Here is an 18,739-nt window from a genome sequence, read left to right on the forward strand (position 1 = left end):
AAACAAGTTCAGGTAGGATTTATTTCTGGGATTAGCACTGAAAGAGTAGCTCTAGTGAGCTACCATAGCATGTGAGTACCATGTGCAATAATTCCCAACCTCATCTTTGTCAGCAATGCCATTTGGCTCTTAGTATCTCCATCTGAAATGCAATTTCCCACAGCAGCGCCTTGCCCCCAGAGTGGCCTTCTAGGCAGTGGTGTTCAATAGGCTCCACTTCAGCTCACCTCTCTCCTTCTGTCTGCCTCTTGTTCTCCCTCTCTCATGTTTGCTGTCGCTGTCTCGGGCTTTCTCACACAGTCTGTCTCTCACACATATATCTCTGACACAAACACAAAGAATACAGGATATATGTCTCTCACACATTGTATAGGATCCTTCTCCCTCACAGAGTGTCTCACATACACCGTCTATCTCTCACACCCGTACTTGCATAAATGTCTTCCTTACTGCTTCATTCTCCTTCTGGCATTGGTGGGAGTTTTGTTGGGGTGCTAAGTTGTCTTTGCAAGGATTTATGAGTGCATACAGTAGTTCTGAGTAGATGGAGTGTTCTAGAATAGCTGTTAGGCCTGTAGGTTAAGAGTTAGTGGGCAGGGGGTTTAGGTAGGTGTGTGTACAGGTTCTCTCATGTGCATTCGGTTTTGCGTAGCAGGTGTACGCGTCTGCGCGGGATTTAGGATGGTATATAAGGAGTATGATGCAGCAATAAATTGAGAGAAGACATCATGGCATCCATGTTTGTGTCTCTCCCCCGGACAGTCGAGGTCCTGGGATAAGTTGGGCTAATTGGCAAATATGTCAGAGTTTCAGGGAGCAAGGCTCTGCCTTATTCCCTCTGTTCACAGTCTCTCACTCCCTGCTAATGTGTATGGAATCCTAGAATCATAGAATCATTAAGGTTGGAAAAGACCACTAAGATGATCTAGTCCAACTGTCAGCCTATCATTTGTTTCGTTTTATTACTAGTATTTTCCTCATTTAGCAGTCAGTTCTCTGCCCTCAAGGAGCAACACAAACTCTTACATCTTAGCAAGAAACATATTCTAGTTCCTAGGATTCACTAGACATGCCTTCACTTGCACAAGGATTTTGCTTTGCAGCCTGGTCCGTTTGGCTGTATTATCTATCAGAAAGTGATGCTCACAGCATATGGCAAGTTCACATGATTCAGCTTGAATGCCAGATTAACCTAATGCAAAAACAAACTGCGCACAGCAAAGATCAACTCCGAAAGACTGTTGAACTGCAGCTCAACTGTCTGGTAGAAGAGAGAATCCTCTTCCTCATTCCTGGTGTTGATTATAACTTTGAGTACCCATATTCAAATGGATCATCAAAACAATTCCTTAATCTTCTGCTTTCTCTTCTTTCCAGCTCACTAATCAGTGTAGGGTATGTTATTGTTATTACAGGCTGCTCTCTGTGAAAATAATATAGTTTAACAGTAAAGCTGTTCTGAGTGTAATATTTGAAAACTGTAAGACTGGCAAGGTCTGTAGAGAAGGAATAGCTATGGTATAGTTAGAAAGACATGGGCAGTATGTCATGCACACAAACAAGTCTGGAGGAGATAAATGCACCAGGCCCAAGGAAGAGCTTGACCATTTTTACATTTAGTTTGGCTTGTCCAGGAAAAACAACAAACATTTATCTCCATTTACAAGCTATGCACTACCAACAAATCATTGTTCCAACTTGACAGGAATCAGAAATGCATGGATTCCTTAAAGCAGCATCATCCCTTTTAAAGGTGCACGTTTCTACAAAGACAGAGAAATTTCAGTTCAAATCTTCCCAGCTGGCATGAACCTCCTCATGACTTCATGTAGACTTATACTTTCCGTAACATCAGAAGTATCACCCAGACAATGTTATGATAGTTTCACTACTGGAGATACAGATGACATTTGAGTATATATTATCTCTTATTTTCACAGAATGGTTGAGGTTGGAAGGGACCTCTGGAGGTCATTGTGTCTGAGCGCACAGCTAAAGCAGGGTCACCAAGAGCAGGCTACCCAGAACCACATTGAGATCATTTTTTAGTATCTCCAACATGTCTGAGCAACTGTTGCAGTGCTCAGTCACTCTCACAGCATTTCCCAATGTTCAGACAGAACATCTTGTGCTCCAGTTTGTGCCAGCGGGCCTCTTGACCTGCAGTGTGGCACCGCTGCGTAGAGAGAACCTGGCTCCTGACTCTTGCACCCTTGAAGTACCTTCAGGTACTTCAGGTACAAATAAGAACATGCCCTGAGTCTGATCTCTGGGCTGAGCAGTCGTAGGAGAGGTGCTCCAGTTCCTTCATTATCTTTGTGGCCTATTTTTGTCCTTCATGTACTTGGAAATGCTCCCCAGAACTACCTGCTCCATCATCTTCACAGGGTTTGAGGTTAGGATGAGTGACCTGCAGTTCCCAGGGATATCCTTCTTCCCTTTCTTGAAGAAAGGAGTACTGTTTGTTTTCCTCTGGTCCTCAAGCATTTCTCCTAATCACTGTGATCGTTTAAAGATTATTTAGCATCCCTGGGTGCCTCCTATCAAGGCCCATGGACTTATGCACATTTAGTTTGCTTAAATATCCTCCTACACCAAAGTTATATCTTCCTTGCACCATTTTTCTCCCTGGAATCCAGGACCTGGAATTTCTGAAGACCAGTCTTTCTAGTAAAGACTGAGATGGAATGGGTATTCGGTACCTTAGCCTTTTCCGTGTCTGCTGTCAAAAGAGTATCTTCTACATTCAGCAGTGGGCCCATAAAATACTAAGTCTTCCTTTTGCCACTTAAATGCTTTTGCACAATTTTGCTTGTAGTGTTCCAAACAGTAATAGAGAACACACCTGGTGGCTTACTCAGAGAAATTCAGATCTGTGTCCCATGTGCAAATAATGTGGAGCGTACTGACCATCTGCTCAAAGGGGAATGTGAAGCTGACTGCAAATAAGGTCATTAGCACATCTATCGTAGATCTTCATCTCCTAGGATCAATTCCACAGAACCCTTCTTGGCTTAAAACCAAGGTGCTTTAAGTCATGGAGACGTATGCTTCAGCTTCTTCTTTGTCTATTTTCACTAGTGATTTCTTTGTGTTTTACTCCACCCGCGCACTCCAGTATCTCATTGTCAGCAATTGCTGACATCAGCATTCCTATCATGAGGGAAATTTTACTACTAGGAGGATTCCATTGCCCCAGTGAAATGGCATCCCCTCTCTCACATGCTCTGACATACCTGGCTTTGGACGCAATACCTGTCGTGGAGCTGGGAGAGGTAAGTGTGAAAAATGGTGCATAAGACAACCAGTTCTCTGGGGCTGTTTTGACTTTATTTGATGAGAAGCCCAAGCTTCATGCAGTTCTGTCTCCCATTCATTTGATTGCTGCTGTGTATATTTAAGTTTGCTTTCTACCTGAGCATCCCACTTGCCCTTTCAGTCCATGCCAAATAGTTGCAAGCCTTAGTTTTATTCAGGTACTCCCTGTGTCCTGGGAGAACAGTCAACAGCAGCTGCAGAAGCCTTGTTCTGAAACCATGAGTCTCACTGCTGCAATGCTGGGAAGCTTCAGATGCAGCTGTTTGCCCATCAGGTCTGTCAAATAATCTTAACGTCAGGCTACGAGTTATCTGGCATTTCAGACTGCTGCTGCAGCCTCTTTGGATAGACCTGGATAGACCTGGGTAGCACAAAGCTGTCCAATGTAGAATAAGGTATGCGAAAATGTAGAATGGATATGTAGGATCACCGTGAAGGTACATCTGTCCTAATGTTATTGTCTTTGATGATGTCCAGGGAAGGATGGCTGGGCAAGGAAAAGGCATGTGCCTTCCTTGCTTTATTTTCCCCCAGTCTGGCCTTTCAGTAGTTTAAAGACTCCCAGACATCTCATTACAACACCAACTGGACAGATTCAGAGAAAGAAAAGAAAAAAAATAGACATTACACATTCAAATATGTGATATCTCTGACTTGAGTGTGACTAACTGGACAGCTTATTAAGAAAGTGTAACCACATATTTTCCCTGTTCTTTAATAACCTAAGCCTCAGTTCCTCAGACAAGATAATGGACTAGTTATACTTTCGTGCTGGCCTAATTCAGCCTTTGGAATAGTACATTAGGTTACATTCATGCCATCCTACTTAGTGGTCACTGCTGGAAACTTGGAGTCTGGCTTCAGGGCTCCTGCAAATGAAGCAAGAAAGAGCCCTGCTTAGCCTATCCACAAACAAGCTGCTAAAAATACTAGAGTCACGTGGGATTAAGCTTGTGCTTGCTCTATGCAGATATTATTTGTTTAATAGAGCACTGCTACTCAAGAGCCTGAGGAAGACACTGAGATTTTCTTTCTCTGCCCTCTGAAGCTATTCTCTGAGCTATTATGTGTTGAGTCAAATTCTTTTCCCTTTTCTATAGTCAATAGATGCTGAGCCTGACTCCTAGTTGCAAGAATAGCATGGTATTTTCTCTGCTTCAGTCATTTCTGAGGTGATGCCTCTGCCCACATCTATTGGATTTCCTCCACATTGTGCTCACTGTAAAGAAATTCTAGCCTGTGAGTGGTGCCCAGACACTGCAGTAAGTTGTCTTTTTGATCAAAGCATGGAAGAAATTGATTACAGGTGAAAGCATTCAATGAGAAGCCAAGAGAGACCTGGTGACTCTCCGAGGAGAGAAATGCCTGATCCCTCCAAGAAGTACTTCCCAGGGAAGTCTGGAGGATTGCCACTTTCCTGATTCTGATGGTATGGCAATAGGGTAGAAGTGGCCCACTCATGCCTTCCCTGCTGTACAACCAAGGCCATTACCAGAAGTGTCACAACACGGATAGCCTGGGCAGCAGTGTAGTGATCCGCTGTCACAGGTAGCCAGGTCTTCTCAGAGGAGCAGAAAGAGCCCCTGACCCTTTCTTACAGAAGGAGAACATTCATGACAGTGCAGGGTTATCACCTGGCAGTTGTGGATATTCAAGTACCATTCAGAGTTTTTTGGAAGTCATTCAAATCTCAGTTTCTACAGATGTTGCTCAGTCCATATCCATCTTCCAACTCAGTTCCCTGCAACTTGCTCCGCTCCTATATCTCCAGTCACTTAGAAGCAGGACTGCCCTTTTCTTGGTTGCCACCATCAGTTCCCGACTTCTTTCCTTGCCCCAGTGGCAACATTCATTGCCATGGCCCTGAAAGGAGTGCACCATCCTCATGGAGTACGGTAACATAGTCCTGGAAAGCCTTTCATTAACCTTAATTATCTAATTTGCCACTTCATCCCAGCAGTTCCTGCCACAAAGTACTCAACAAACACTGTCAAAAATACCAATTATCTCCCTGGCTGCCACTTGAGAAGTAGAGAGAAGGAGAAACAGGTGTCACAGGCAGGAAGCTTGGTGAATGACGCTGACAAAAGACAGTGATAAAATGTTCTATAAGGAAAATGAGGCAATAGGTCTTTGCCCACCTTACTGGGAGCTGATGGTAAGCTGGGATCTCATGTATTTTCTGAATAAAAGTCTGATCTGAGCAGAGCCCTGAATGCAGTCCTTCTTCTTCAGATAGGATATCATAGGAATAAACAGACATTTCACTTCAACTGTAGGTAATCGTGTGTATCAGGTACAGCCTCTTCAGCCTTTATAGCTTTAACCTGATAGGTTTAGCAGCTCCTTGCCTTGAGGAATTCACTTCATGACATTGTTTTGCTTAGTTTGCCTATTTTCATTGGGCAGCTTTATCACTGTCTTGCAGCTCAAGATCTTGGTCAGCCAGAGCATGGACCATTCCAAGCTGCTGGGAAGCCCCAGTCATGCCCTCAAAGTCACCTCTGGATAAACTCCAGACATTCAGGCAGGGAAAGAACAAAGTCTGAGGAAATGTCCCAGTTTGTGTGAGCAGGAGACAGTCAGCAGCATGGGTTTGTCTTTGTCTATTTGCTCACAGGCCTGTGGGCAACTCTGTCTCTTCCTCATGGTCCTTGAAGGGATGTGCTTCTCCCTCTTTCAGTCACTTCACATCAGAGGTCCTCAGCATCCCCCTGCCCTTTCTTCTAGCTCCATCTTGTTATTCAGGTCCTGTTTGTCCCTTGATACTCATGGCAGCGCACTCACCATCTTTGGAGCTGGAGCAATACAAGCAGGACAAGGCACTAGGCTGGAAAATTGGGTGCAGAAGTTGCAATGAATTCTTAATGATGCCCTTTCTGGTGACATATAAAGAGAGATGGAGCTGAACGCTTTTCTTTATTTAAGTGTTTCTTATTTAAAAAGTGATGAGGCTTTTTTCCACAGTAATGTTGGCTGGGCCCCTGCTTACTTCTGCCTTGCTTAGCAAGAGTCACCAGTCCAGCTCCTTAGACTCACTTTCTGTGACATGACTTCTCCCTTTGAAGACTTGTGTTAAATACCAGGCCCTGACCAGCATGGCAATCCCCATTGCAAGAGACATCATGTAATCATGATGTGAGAGACAGACTGTCCTAAGGAGCTCAGAGAGGGAAAGGATGACACAGACCCTTGTTTTATAGTTGGGAAGTTAAGGAACGGAGCATTGTCATAAATATGTAAGTGAGCTTTGTGTATGCAAGTGCTCCTTCTATCCTCCTTAACCCTTCACTCCTGTATCCTTTGCTGAGATCTCAGCTGTCCTGAATGATTTCCAGCAAAAGACTCTTGTCACTAAGTTAATCTTTCTTCTGCTGTAGTCAGTGATTTCTTGGGTAAGCAGGGATGATGAAGAACCAAGACAGCATGGATGAAGCATGAGACACCAAATCGTTTTGAACCAATAAAAACAGCCCTGTGCAGAGCAGAAGAATCCCAGGGTATGACTGGAATCAGCTGAAGGCTGCTTAAGTACCTTAAGAACTGCTTGCCTCTTTCCTTAAGGCGCAGAGGGACGTGGTTTAGTGGGTGTGCTGGTAATGGGCTGATGGTTGAACCGGATGATCTTAGTGGTCTTTTCCAACCTTATTGATTCTATGATGCTACGATTCTATGTGCCCCCAGTCCAATAGTCCCCACCTGGCTTCAGGACCTTTGTGACTACCCAAGCCATGACAGTCTTTCCTTCCCAAAGCTTTCTGTTCTCCCTAGACAGCATCTACAAATACATCTTGTCCTTCCTTCTCCCTGTGGCAGAACAACCAGTTGAAATGCAGGACTGTGGAGACAAAATTGAATTTAGCAACAAAATAAACAGCATGGGGGCACTCTACTGATGAGATTATACCTGTTTAAAATTTCTGCATTAATTCCTCTCAAGGTTTAAGATTCCCCGTCTCTGACAGCCCATATCCCTGCACTGCAGAGATGCAGATGCCAAGAATACCACTTTGACCCATCGATCCAGCTTTCCACAAAGTACACAAAGCTCTGATAAACCCCATCAGAGCTCCTCTTTGTTATGCACCATTTTCCATCCCCCAGAAGTGCACAGCCCAATGCCATTCCTTCCCATGCTCAGTCATTCTTCCCAGGACCAAGGAAGAACATATCAGACTGTGAAGCATCTGCATGTAGTAGAAGCTGCCCTAGGCTGCTCTAAAATCAATTCAAGCATTAATAAGAGTTGCCAACTACTGTGGCATATATATCCAGGAGCTGAAAGTCACTGCTGCGTTCTTATTCACCCCCCGCCCCCTAAGTCCTCTTATTCCTGCCAATTTCTGCTCTAGGAAGAGAGGCTGTAACAGCAAGTCCCAGCAGCTGCCTCCATGAAGGAACCCCAGAAGCCACTGTTAGACTTTTATGATCAAAGAAGGATGTGCAGTGGCAAAAGATGATAACTTCTGCACCAAGCAGCAGTACCACTCTTGGAGAAAAAATCAGGAGGTAAGGAAGAGATAAGATATTTATGAGAATGGCTGCTATGTCACCATGCACAAATTGGCCTAATTATCTGTATAAATGCACCAATACACACAGATCTGCTGGCTGCATTCTTGCCTTGAAAAATTGATGCTTAGGAAGAGCTGAGATCAGTGTATGTGGTGGTAGATTAGTCTACAGATTGCTCAGTCACTACCAACAGACAAATTACCTGGTTTCAGGGGCCTTTATCCTGACAGCTCTGGGGCTTGGGTGGAGAATACCTCTTGCCACCAGCCAAAGTTCTGTTGTGTAGACAGTGGGTGAAGAAGTGCTGTCCTACACACAGGCAGTGGTTTATGCATGCCTGGGATGGGACACAGCTCCAGGGAGACCTGTAGACATGGGAGTGGCCTTTCAGTACTGAAAAGGGGGGCAATAAGAAAGAAGGGGGCAGACTCTTCAGCGGGGTCTGTTAGGACAGGACAAGGGGAAATGGTTTCAAACTAAAAGAGCAGAGATTTAGATTGGATAAAAAGATGTTTCTTACAGAAAGGGTGGTGAGGTACTGGCACAGGTTGCCCAGTTACCCCAACCCTGGAGACACCCAAGGTCAGGCTGGAGGGGCTCTGTACACCCTGATCTACCTGTAGGTGCCCCTGTTCATTGAAGGGGAGTTGGACCAGATGACTTTTAAGAATGGTTTCAAACTCAAATGATTCAATGATTCTATGAACGAGGCAACATCTAAGGGCAGAGAAACAGTGTTAGTGAGGAGCAGATGGCCACTGAGTCCCTAGGAGAATTCAGACTCCTTCTCCCACTATCTAACCCAGCTTTTCTGGTTTCCCCCCATCCCCTCCCATTCCATATCACCTCCGGTTCAAAACAAAGCTGAGACAAACAGACTCAGAAGCAGCTTTTCACTTTTTTGTTTGTTGGTTTTTTTTGGGACTTTTTTTGTTTGTTTTTTATTTTTTAATTTTTTTTAATTTTTTTTTTTAAATAAGAAATTTATTGCAAATATAGAAATTGATTTTCTACATACAGGAATCTCCGAGTTGAGGAAAAATGATTTCGTGCCATTTGTTTTCAAAAAAGGAAAATTAAAAAAAAAAAAAATAGGAGAAAGAGAGAAAGAGAGAAAGAAAGAAGGAAAGAAAGAAAGAAAGAGAGAGAGAGAGATAAAAAGAGAAATCCAAAAGTTAAGGAAAAACAGGAAAAAAAAAAAAGGAGAAAAAAAGAAAAATAAAAAAGGAAAGATAGAACAGAAGAAACAGAAGAAAATAACATAACTCCAACTCAAATGTGTCCATACACAACCAGGGGGGTCACAGGGCTGTTGTGGAAAGAGGAACACCAAAGAGGACACAAGGAGCCAGTCCCATCAGCTGCCTCCGAGGCCCTTCTTTACATTCAAGGGGAAACCTCCCCAGCTCTTCTCCGGGCGGCCACCCACCCCTTCCCATCCCCTCGCCCCAAGTGCTGTGCTTGTGGATGGACCAGTGGTACCAGCTCTGATGGACCTCGCCCTGACCCAGCCAGCCCCTTCTCCCCGGGGACAGGGGACAACGGGTGGTGGGAGCGGGCCACCAAAGAGCAAGGCCTCACAGTGGCGGTGGTGGTAACGGAGAGGCAAAGGCCAAGCCAAACGCATGGGGATGGGGCAGACAGAGGGGGACCTGTGAGATGGGGAGAGAGAGGAACGGTTGAAGAGGAGTGTTTTGAGAGCTGCCTTCGTGGGGAGAGGTATAGAGACAACTCCCTGTGGCTCGAGGCAGGGGAAGAAAAGGGGAGGCAGACCAAGAGAGCCCCTCATAGTACAAGGCCAAAGCGGCTGGAGGGACAGTGTGGGAGGGAAGGGGGTGGACAACAAACACCCCCTCTGCCCCTTGGGGACACCCCAAAACATCTGCCTTCAGGGGGCAGATGAAGTGGGACAGGCTCCTCCAGCCCTACGGGAGAGCCCCATGGCCCAGTGAAGGGTGGCATTCAGTGTCCTTCCCACTCAAAGCCACCCTGAGGCTGCACAGGTGCTGGGATGTTCAACAGGCTGGCTCCAGCGAGAGGATGTGGCTCCATGAAGCTCTTCTTGCATGCAGCCGAAGGAGGCGGTGACGGTGGAAGAGGACTTTTTTCCAGGTTCCCAGTGGCCGAGTGTGCTTCCAGATGCAGTCGAGCTTTCTGGTGATCAAGAAGCATGGCAAATGTGCTTTCAGGGCCCTGGCTCCAGCTCCTGCCCACGTGGCAGCTGTCCAGCCTGTAATGCTGAGATGTGCCCTACGGAGAGGGGCCACAGCTCATCATGAAGCCCATCCAGCTTTTCTCTTCAGGCACTGCTGACTATTCTCCACTTCTTCTCAGAGAGTCTCCACCCCTGCACTCAGCCTCTTTCACCCTCCATTCTTTCCTGTACAGCCATCTTTTCCCCTCTTCCTTCCAGCCTGTCCCTCTTCATCTCCTTCTACCTGTTTCCTACTTTCTCCCCACCCCATCCCTCCATCTCTCCAGTATAGACTGTCCTCATCCCTGCCCCTCCTCTCCCTTCCTCAGCTCCCTTTCCTGCTTTTCTCCTGCATATCTCCCCTTCCTTCCCCCAAGCCTACCTGGCAGAACCTCCTCCAGGAAGGCAGGCTGATTAGCATTGCAAACACACAGAGGCCTCCTCAGCCTGACATAAATCTTCATTTGTCAGTCATGAATATTTCACACCTGCCTCAGGAGGGATTTATTCAGCATGGAAGAGTGAGGAGTGGGAATGTGGCGCTGGAGCATAATCTAGGGTCAGCCATCACCTACAGGTGTGGGGAAGGGCTCTGACCCACAGGAAAACCAACACCACACCTAGAGTCTTGCTTTCACTCTTCTGGATGCAGGAATCCAACCCAGCTCCCCATCAGCCTATTGTTGAGGAAGGGACAGGTCAGAACTCCCCCTCATATTGGACTCTCCACCCTTTCCAATGAGGTGAACTAAAACTGCATTAATTCCTGTCAGTAGTCACCAACACAGAAATAATGTGTGAAGGGGGGTAGTCCTTGTTCTGCCCCATGGATCTACTTTGCCTTGAGAGAAGGGCAAGGATGAGGAGTTGTCACCAAAACCAAGCCATAGAGGACTTAGAAGTTTGGCAAATTCTCCTGGGGCCTTTTTCCACCATGAAGGTCTCATAGGTGTCATTGTGCCCTGCTCTCCGCTGGAACCACCCGCAGGAAAGGGGTAGGATAGACCTAATGTGAAGCCATCTGCAGTCAGTGAGAGGAAGATGGCAGGAGGTCTTATAGTGATTGCAACCAGCTCCAAATCAGGTTCTTCCTGTATCAGATTTCCTTGCAGGTGAGGCATTCCTGGCTCCCCCAGGAATGGCCTTGCCTGTAGATCTGGGGAAGGTGAAACCAGGGCAGGGGAGTAGTAGTTACCATTTCTCTTATGAGATATATCCTGATGGGTCTCTCTCCTATTTCTAAATAATCAGGAGAAATGATGAGCACTTGGAAGAGCAGGACTTTGGCATATAACACAGTTCCCTTCATACACACAACCCTGAAAAGCAGCTAAGAGACCACATTTGGGACAAGGAGAGTGGACACTGGAAAGAAGTGAAAGATTTTTGTTGGGTTGATTAGGTTGGGCTCTCTTTGGGGCGCATTCCCTCTCAAACTTGTAGGAGTCTCATAAAATTATATCAGGGATGATGGAAAGGAGCAGGAAAAACAGGGATGAGGATGGGAAAGATTTTGGGGAGGAGGTTAAATTCCAACAAATTGGCACATACACAACAGATGTTTCCTCAGAAAAATACAGTAAAATCATCATGCAAATAGAACGTTAAATCTGTCTTCCTCCAAAAGGGCTGGCATCACTTTGCAAGCCCCTCATCCCTGGGAAGGGAGCAGGACAAGGAAGAAGGGAGGAGGAAGGAAGGTGGGACACTTTGTTCCCCTTCCTTGCCCTCTTTCTCCCTCAGAACAGTCCATCTTGTGCAAACTTCATCCACTGGCTTGGAGTGGGGGCTACAGTGGGGAGAGAAATGCCTTCCGCCCCCCCACTACGCAGCCTTACCCCCACCACAGGCAAAAGAAGGGCCTGGTGATAGTTGTATTCCTGACCTTTCTTTTCTACCTTGCTGGGGTGATGTGGGGAAAGAGCAGAAACCATTGCAGTTTAAGGCTTCCCCCTAAAACTATAGACTGAGCAGAACTTATTACAAGACCATACAGGAGAGAAGCACAGGGAGGGAAGAGGTGGGGAAAGGAACAGGACTCTATCCCCCTGTGTCTGTCATCCTCCTTTCCCTGTCCAATTCTGTGTCTCAGTCATTAGCCTTTCCTGCTTGGATAATTGCCATGCTGGAAGACTGCTGGGCCTGCTCTGTGTGATATCTGGAGAGGTCTCTGCTGTACCTGTGCACCTCTCACAGCACTGACCTGTTTTGGTTTGCTGCATTGCCCCAGCATGGAGGGACACTTGGCAGCAGAGATGTATTTCAGCATTCTGAACACATACAAACACACATACCCCTTTTGAGTTTCTCTGGCTCTTACACAGTGGAGTCAACTCCATGAATACTTCTGGACTTGAGGCAAAATGATGCTCTGAGAGGAGGTGTGGCTGACAGTGAAGGAGGCTGAGGCAACAGGATCCAGAGCTGTCTTAGAATTGTTGCTGGCAACATCCCTACAAGGAAGGGTCCCCAAGGATTTTCACAGGCTTAAACCTTGGGGATCTCCAATGATTTTTGCACACCAGTCTCTTGTCTACTGCTGCTCCTCACTTTCAGAAGATGAAGCTATGTCACCTGTAGCGCTGAAATCAGCTGCTGCAGATGGCAGTGCAACTATCTGACAGATAATGGGCTGGTTGTCTGCAGCCAGCACATAAGTACCTCCCAGAGAAGCTCCTAAAGCCTCCTCCTTCTCCCAGGGCCCCCAGACATATTGAGGGTTCTGAAGAGTGCCTCAGAAATGAAATAGGCACTTGGAAAAGACTAACATGAAACAGGCCCTCGCTCTCATCCTGAAAATAGTGAACAATTGTCAAGAACAGCTGGGATGTGCAGCTCACAGAGGGGAGGCCCAATGTGCTGTATAAAGGTGCACTATGTAGTCATCTACCCCTGCCTGACAAGGAAAATGTAGAGGAAGGAGTGCCAAGACTGTGCTTTGTTGGGCTGCTCATGAAGAGGATGAATTAGGCAGGGCAACAGGCTCATTCCTAACCCTGTGGCAGATCTTCTATCCAAGGATCAGAGACTGGGACCTAGTAAAAGAAGCTTGGTTTTTTTTTGCCAGGAAATTGAGGAATTCCTATGAGAAGTCTGTCACAGCTACCTGTGAGGAGGTGGAGGGCTTAGGAGGTGGTAAGTTGCTCTGACTCTCATGACGACCTCTAGATATTCAGAGGAACATTGCTGTCCAGAGGCTTGTGCCTTCCCTATCCCAGAACATGAGATGCACACAAAGGGAGCTTTTTCTGAATCTATCCTTACCGGACTAGTCCCAGACCCATTCTCATATTTATTCTGTGCTCCTTCCTGCACTCTAGGTTGTCTCCTATCCATGCTGTGTCCATGGGCTATTCAAGTGGAAGAAACATTGTGGCTTTTCTGTCAGCTCAGTGAGGGGTGTTTCTGAAAATCAGAAATCCTGTTCTTCACATACACCTACTCTACCCCTCATGAATTAAGAAAGGAGAATGGCTGATGCTCTTCTACCCCACTCCCAACATGATGCAGGTCACTTGAGAAGAGCTGCAGAAGCTTTGTGAAGAAGTTGTTCTGCTTAGCTCCTCTCCAGGTCCCTTATTCATAGTAAGAAGGGCAGAAGAGCATACCAAACCTGCTGACCAAGTCATGGGGTTGTGTGATGAGAAGGACCTCTGACACTTATGGGGAGATGAAAACCCTTTACACCTCTGAAAGACTGGACCTTCTTACCTCCTTGTCCACCATTCCTCGAGGGACTGACTTGATGTGCGGAAGAACACAGCCATACTCCCTCAGTGGTAGGCATATAACTGGCTCTGAGCAGGCCTGTCACTCCAGAATCGCTGGTGTTCATCACCAACATGGTGGGAGGAGGGAAGCAGGGAGAGCTGCACGGGCACAGAGCCTGTTGTGTGTCAGGTCTTCCTCCTTTTGTCTTTCACACTCTCCTTCTTCCAAGGAGGATGGAAGTTCATGCAGTATTTATTTTAAAAGTGCAAAGGACCCCTAACAGAGATGGATAGGGAAGAGGAAAAGGAAAAGGAGAGAGATTCTTCCAACAAATCCTACCTGTCAAGGAAGGTGAGGGGTGAGAGAGAAACGCTTCCACTGCCAAAGGAAGTGGGGGAAAACTAGAGTGATGAAAGATTTGGAAAAGTAGGTGTATCAAGTGGGCAGAGAAGCTTTCTAAACCAAAGTCCTCCCCCCTCCCACTGAAAAGAAAAATCAGCTTTCAATCAGCAAGAGAAACAGAAAGAGAAGTAATTCATAGCTCAGTTCCATTCCCAGTGAGTGTCCATCCCCGCCGCCGCCTCCTCCCAGGCCAGTCCCACCCGCACACACTCCAGTGTTGTTACCACAGTGTCAGAGCAGGACTCTCCTCCCAACCATCTGCAGGCAGAACAATGGTCCCCGTAACACAGTAGAGACAATTCGGCTTGTGTGTGTGTGTGTGTGTGTGTTTGTGTCTGTGTGTGTAAGAGAGTTTTCTGTTGTTGTTGTAAACTTTAAGAAACGATTCTGTCAGTTTTGTATTTGTCGGAGTATTTTGTTGTTGGTTTATTTTTCACAGTCAAGTGGCTTTTTTTTGTTTGTTTGTTTGTTTTCTTTCTGGTTGTTGGGGAGGGGGGGGTCTTGTTTTGTATTGTTTTCTTGGAAAGAGTAGGGAAGAGTCACAGCTTCTGCTGAGCAGAGACTCCTTTCCAGTAATCCAGGATGTCATGCAGATCCTCATCCTTGGCAAACTGAACTTTCTTCCGCAGGGCATGTCCAGCCGCCATGTAAACCTCCTCCCTATGGTGCTTCTTGTAAGGCCGGAATCGCTCCCAAATCTTGTGGGTGCTCTCTGATGAGTACTCAGGGCTGGAGGAGTAACCCGAGAAGTAGTGTCTGGGGGAGAGCTGGGAGTATGTGGAGTCTCGCTTCGAGCGGGAGAGAGGCTTGAGGAATGACACCCTCTGGCTCAAGGTGTCTGCACTTTCCTCATAGTACAGGGCCGGGAAGGAGTGTCGGTGCTCACTGCAGTGGTAGGAGGGCTTGACCTCCAAGTGGTGGATGGCGCCTGGGGACACCAAGGGAAGACGATCCAAAGGGCTGTTGAGTGGGCTGCCCTTCTCAATGTATTTGGAGTCAGATTTGCTCAGCGGTGGGTGGTCAGGCACGTCCAAGCTGAAAACCTTGGCGCTCTTGATGGAGCCACTAGAGGAAACGCTGCAGGTCTTTCTGGCCACAGCAGCATCAGCACTGAGCTGGCGCTGCAAAGGGTGGTGGGAGCTTTCCTTGTAGGGTGGGGAAAGAAAGCTGGGCCGCTCCAGCCCACCCGAGGAACTGGCAGGTATGGACTGGCACTCAAAGGCCATGTCTGAGTCAACGCCAGTCCCGCCACCCAGGAAAGAGGCTGTGTCCAGCTTGAGGGCATCAATGCAGTTGTTGATGATCTGGTTGACTTTGTCTACCTCCTTGGCAATAGTAGAGATCTCAGCAGCTGAGCCTTGCCCATTGTCAAGCTCCCTCAGGTCCTCATCCCGTGGGGTCCGTTCCAGCCCATCCCCACCACCAGTCCGCACCTCAATGTAATTGCCTTTTGTGGTCACTTTGGGGGTCTCCATCCCAGTCTCCATTGACTTTGGTGGGGGCAACTTCTCCCCAATCATGGAAGGGATAGAGGACATGCGTGAGACAGGGATGACTGGTGGCTCACCCAGTTTCTGGGAAGGATGGACCATGGTACTAGTATCAATGTCTGATCCATAACGCATTTCTAGGATTGTCTTTTTTACATTGAGAGACTTCTGTTTCTCTTCCTGCATCCTTCGCTTTCGCAGGCAGTAGTATACCACCCCCAGGACAATGACCATCCCAAAGAGACAACCCAGGGTGGTCATGATGTAGTGCGTGGTGGTGGAAGTACTGGAAATAGGGTCCTCCCTGCCTTTGCTCCTGGTTGCAAAGGTCAAGCAAGTGTGGTTATAGCGTCTGTTGTTGCGGATGGAGGCCACACAGAAAGTGTAATCAGTGTGGGCCTTCAGTTTATTGACAGTGACGTATTCCTTCTTGCTCTTCAGTGTTGCAATGTCAGAAACATAGCTGTTGTTGTACTGAACCAGCACATACATCTTACTGTAGGGCATGGGGATGGTTACCATCAGGATGGCTGAAGTGATGGTGACATCATGGAGCTTGATGCTGGGACTGAAGGAGGAGTCAGTGGTGGAAGAAGCTGGAGGCTTGACAGAGAGGAAGTCTCCAGGACTGATGGCTGAGCCCTCATCCAGGTCTCGCTGGGAGTCAGGGGTATAAGGAGTGGGGTTGACCCTGGAGAGAGAGGGGATGGTGCCTCCTCTGCACATAGACTGGAAGATGGTGATGGCATTGCGGTTGTGGTGAGGCCGAGGTACCAGGAGTGGGTACCCAGCAAACTCACGTGGAGTTTCACACTGGAGCCGGTCGTAGTTCTTGGTTACATTGTTGAAGAGCGCCAACCAGTTGAGAAAGCTGTAGAGGCTACAGTCACAGTTGAAGGGGTTACCTGCCAGCTCACACACCATAAGATTGCTCAAGCTGGTGAAAGTGTTCCCTTCCAGACGGCTGAGACGGTTTGAGGACAGGTCAATGCTGATCAGGCTGGGACACTCAGAGAAGGCAGTAGGGGTGACCAGCTCAATCAGGTTGTGCTGCACAAATAGAAACTGGAGCCGGGCCATGCCCCTCAACATGCCCTCTGTCAGGTTCGTAAGTTTGTTGTAGCCCAGCTGTAAGACCTGGAGGTTTGTCTGGCCCATGAAAGCCCCATCCTCAATATAAGAGATCTCGTTCTTGGTCAGGTTCAGATCAGTCAAGTTGCCGAAGCGGTTGAGGGAGGAGTACAGCACCACTTTGAGCTTATTCTCGTTCAAACGCAAGTCATGCACCGTGCTGTTGATGTGCTGGGGGATGGTTTCATATGGGGGCTGGTTCTGGCTGCAGATGGCCAGCCACACATAGCCTTTGTCCCCCTCAATCAGCCAGCAGTCACCTCGCACGGTGCCAGGGGAAAACAAGCAGAGCAGGGCAGCTGCCCAAAACCCCAGGCACATCATGGTCTTCAGTGGTGCCTTCATCAGATCAAAAAAGGTAAAAAGTTTTTTAAAAAAAGAAAAAGGAAGAGAAAAAAGAAGGAGAAACAAAAAATTCAAATTCCAGGATCACAGCAAAAGGAAAGTAAGAGGCACAGGCAAGTGAAAGGGGCAATAACTAGGGGCTTAGTAATGGAAGTGCATGAGCACCCCAGTCCTATTGGGTGCCATCAACATCATTTCTTTTTGCCCTCTAGGTCAAGCCAGGAGCATGGAGCAGGGAGAATGCATGCAATTTCCTTCCAGCACACCCACCAACTGTGACCAAGGATGAATGGTATGGGAGAGAACTACCTTGTGCTTCTTTTCTAAACAAAAGTTCAGACGGAGGAAAACAAATCTTTTTCGATGTTCATGAGCAACTTTCTCACCTTTTCCAATGTCTTCCCACCCACCTGCCCCCCACACTGAACCCACCCCAAAATAAACCCAAACCCTCCCCCCTCGGGTCTTCCCCCGCCCCTCCACGGTGTGATTTGGAAGAATAAGGCAAGGCTGCCTCTTCTGTCGCTCACGCTCCCTTCAGTTCCTCCTCTTTTTCTCCCGGGTTCCTTCTGAGAAGCTTCAGAGCTTCAGATCAAACATGTTGAAAACAAAAATACAGAGAGGGAAAGAGCAAGTGCACATGAGAGAGATCCATCTGTCACTGGAATCTGGAAAAGAAAGCACACGGGAGACAAGAAGAGGCATCAGTTGCGGGGGGGTAGGGGAGGTGTTTGCAATAATAATGTAGACGATGTGGTTTCATGAGAAGAGGGAGATGGGGAAAAGATAGAATTGTAGGGGGTGCTCACAAGGGGGGAATGAGACCTCCTGCAACACTGATAAATCTTTGAGAAGGAGACCCCCACAACATATAGTCTTATATTGGGGGTATGCTGAAGGGTACCCAGGCTCTGTTATGCAACGTAATCACAGCCAGGGAGGTTGGGGAAGGCAGCTGAGTGTAGGCAGAAGGGGAAGGAGAGGGAGGCTGGGAAACATGCAGCTGCTATTGCGATTGGCTTAGAACTCCTAGTGTAAACAAAGGCAAGCCCCAAGCACAGCTAAAGCCAACGATTTTCAGCTGCCTGGAAATCGTGTACACAGAATGCATGAAGCAATGAAAATGGATACAAGCCCCATTACAAAATTAAAGAAAGGAAAAAAAAAAAAAAAAAAAAGCAACACTTTTTTAATTTGTTTCCTCCCTTCCTTGCTGCAGGACGGATAAATAATTCAAGCCACGTGTAACCACTTGTGCTCTAAAATTTTTTCCTGCCTCTCGATGCAGGGACAAGGCTGTTGAGGTGGGCCAGCCTGGCTGGAGCATGCAGAGGGGTTGGATGTAGGCAGCATGTCAAGTACCAGCCTCCAGCCTCCCACCAACAGTGCCAGCAGTACTGAGTTAAACTACATCATTCATCCACCCCACCCACCAAAGAGGGGTATACAGCCTCCACCCTCCTGCTGAGCCCACTCTGTCTGGGGGCTATGAATGCTGTTCCTCTGTGGGAACAGACGCCTTCCAGGAATCAGGGGCAAAGTGATGTTTGCCCTAATGTGTCTGTGGGGTCTGGGCAATCTCCTCATCCTGACTAGGAAGGGCAGCCTGGAATCATAGAGTCATTTGAGTTGG

General features: G+C 47.4%; 1 protein-coding gene across 7 annotated transcripts in view; it reads right to left on the bottom strand.

Annotated features, from left to right (window-relative positions):
* Window positions 1-8,723: 8,723 nt before the first annotated feature.
* Window positions 8,724-18,739, bottom strand: part of ELFN2 (extracellular leucine rich repeat and fibronectin type III domain containing 2) — a 54,591-nt gene continuing 44,575 nt past the window's right edge. For all 7 annotated transcript variants that reach the window (XM_085539753.1, XM_085539756.1, XM_085539742.1 and 4 more), the window contains one exon: window positions 8,724-17,774. In XM_085539753.1, coding sequence (XP_085395879.1) covers window positions 14,680-17,106 — 2,427 coding nt within the window. In that variant the 5' untranslated portion in view covers window positions 17,107-17,774 and the 3' untranslated portion in view covers window positions 8,724-14,679. The remainder of the gene's footprint in view (window positions 17,775-18,739) is intronic.

Source organism: Coturnix japonica, chromosome 1, assembly GCF_054131305.1.
Source record: "Coturnix japonica strain WE chromosome 1, WE-NBRP24, whole genome shotgun sequence".
NCBI lineage: Eukaryota > Metazoa > Chordata > Aves > Galliformes > Phasianidae > Coturnix > Coturnix japonica.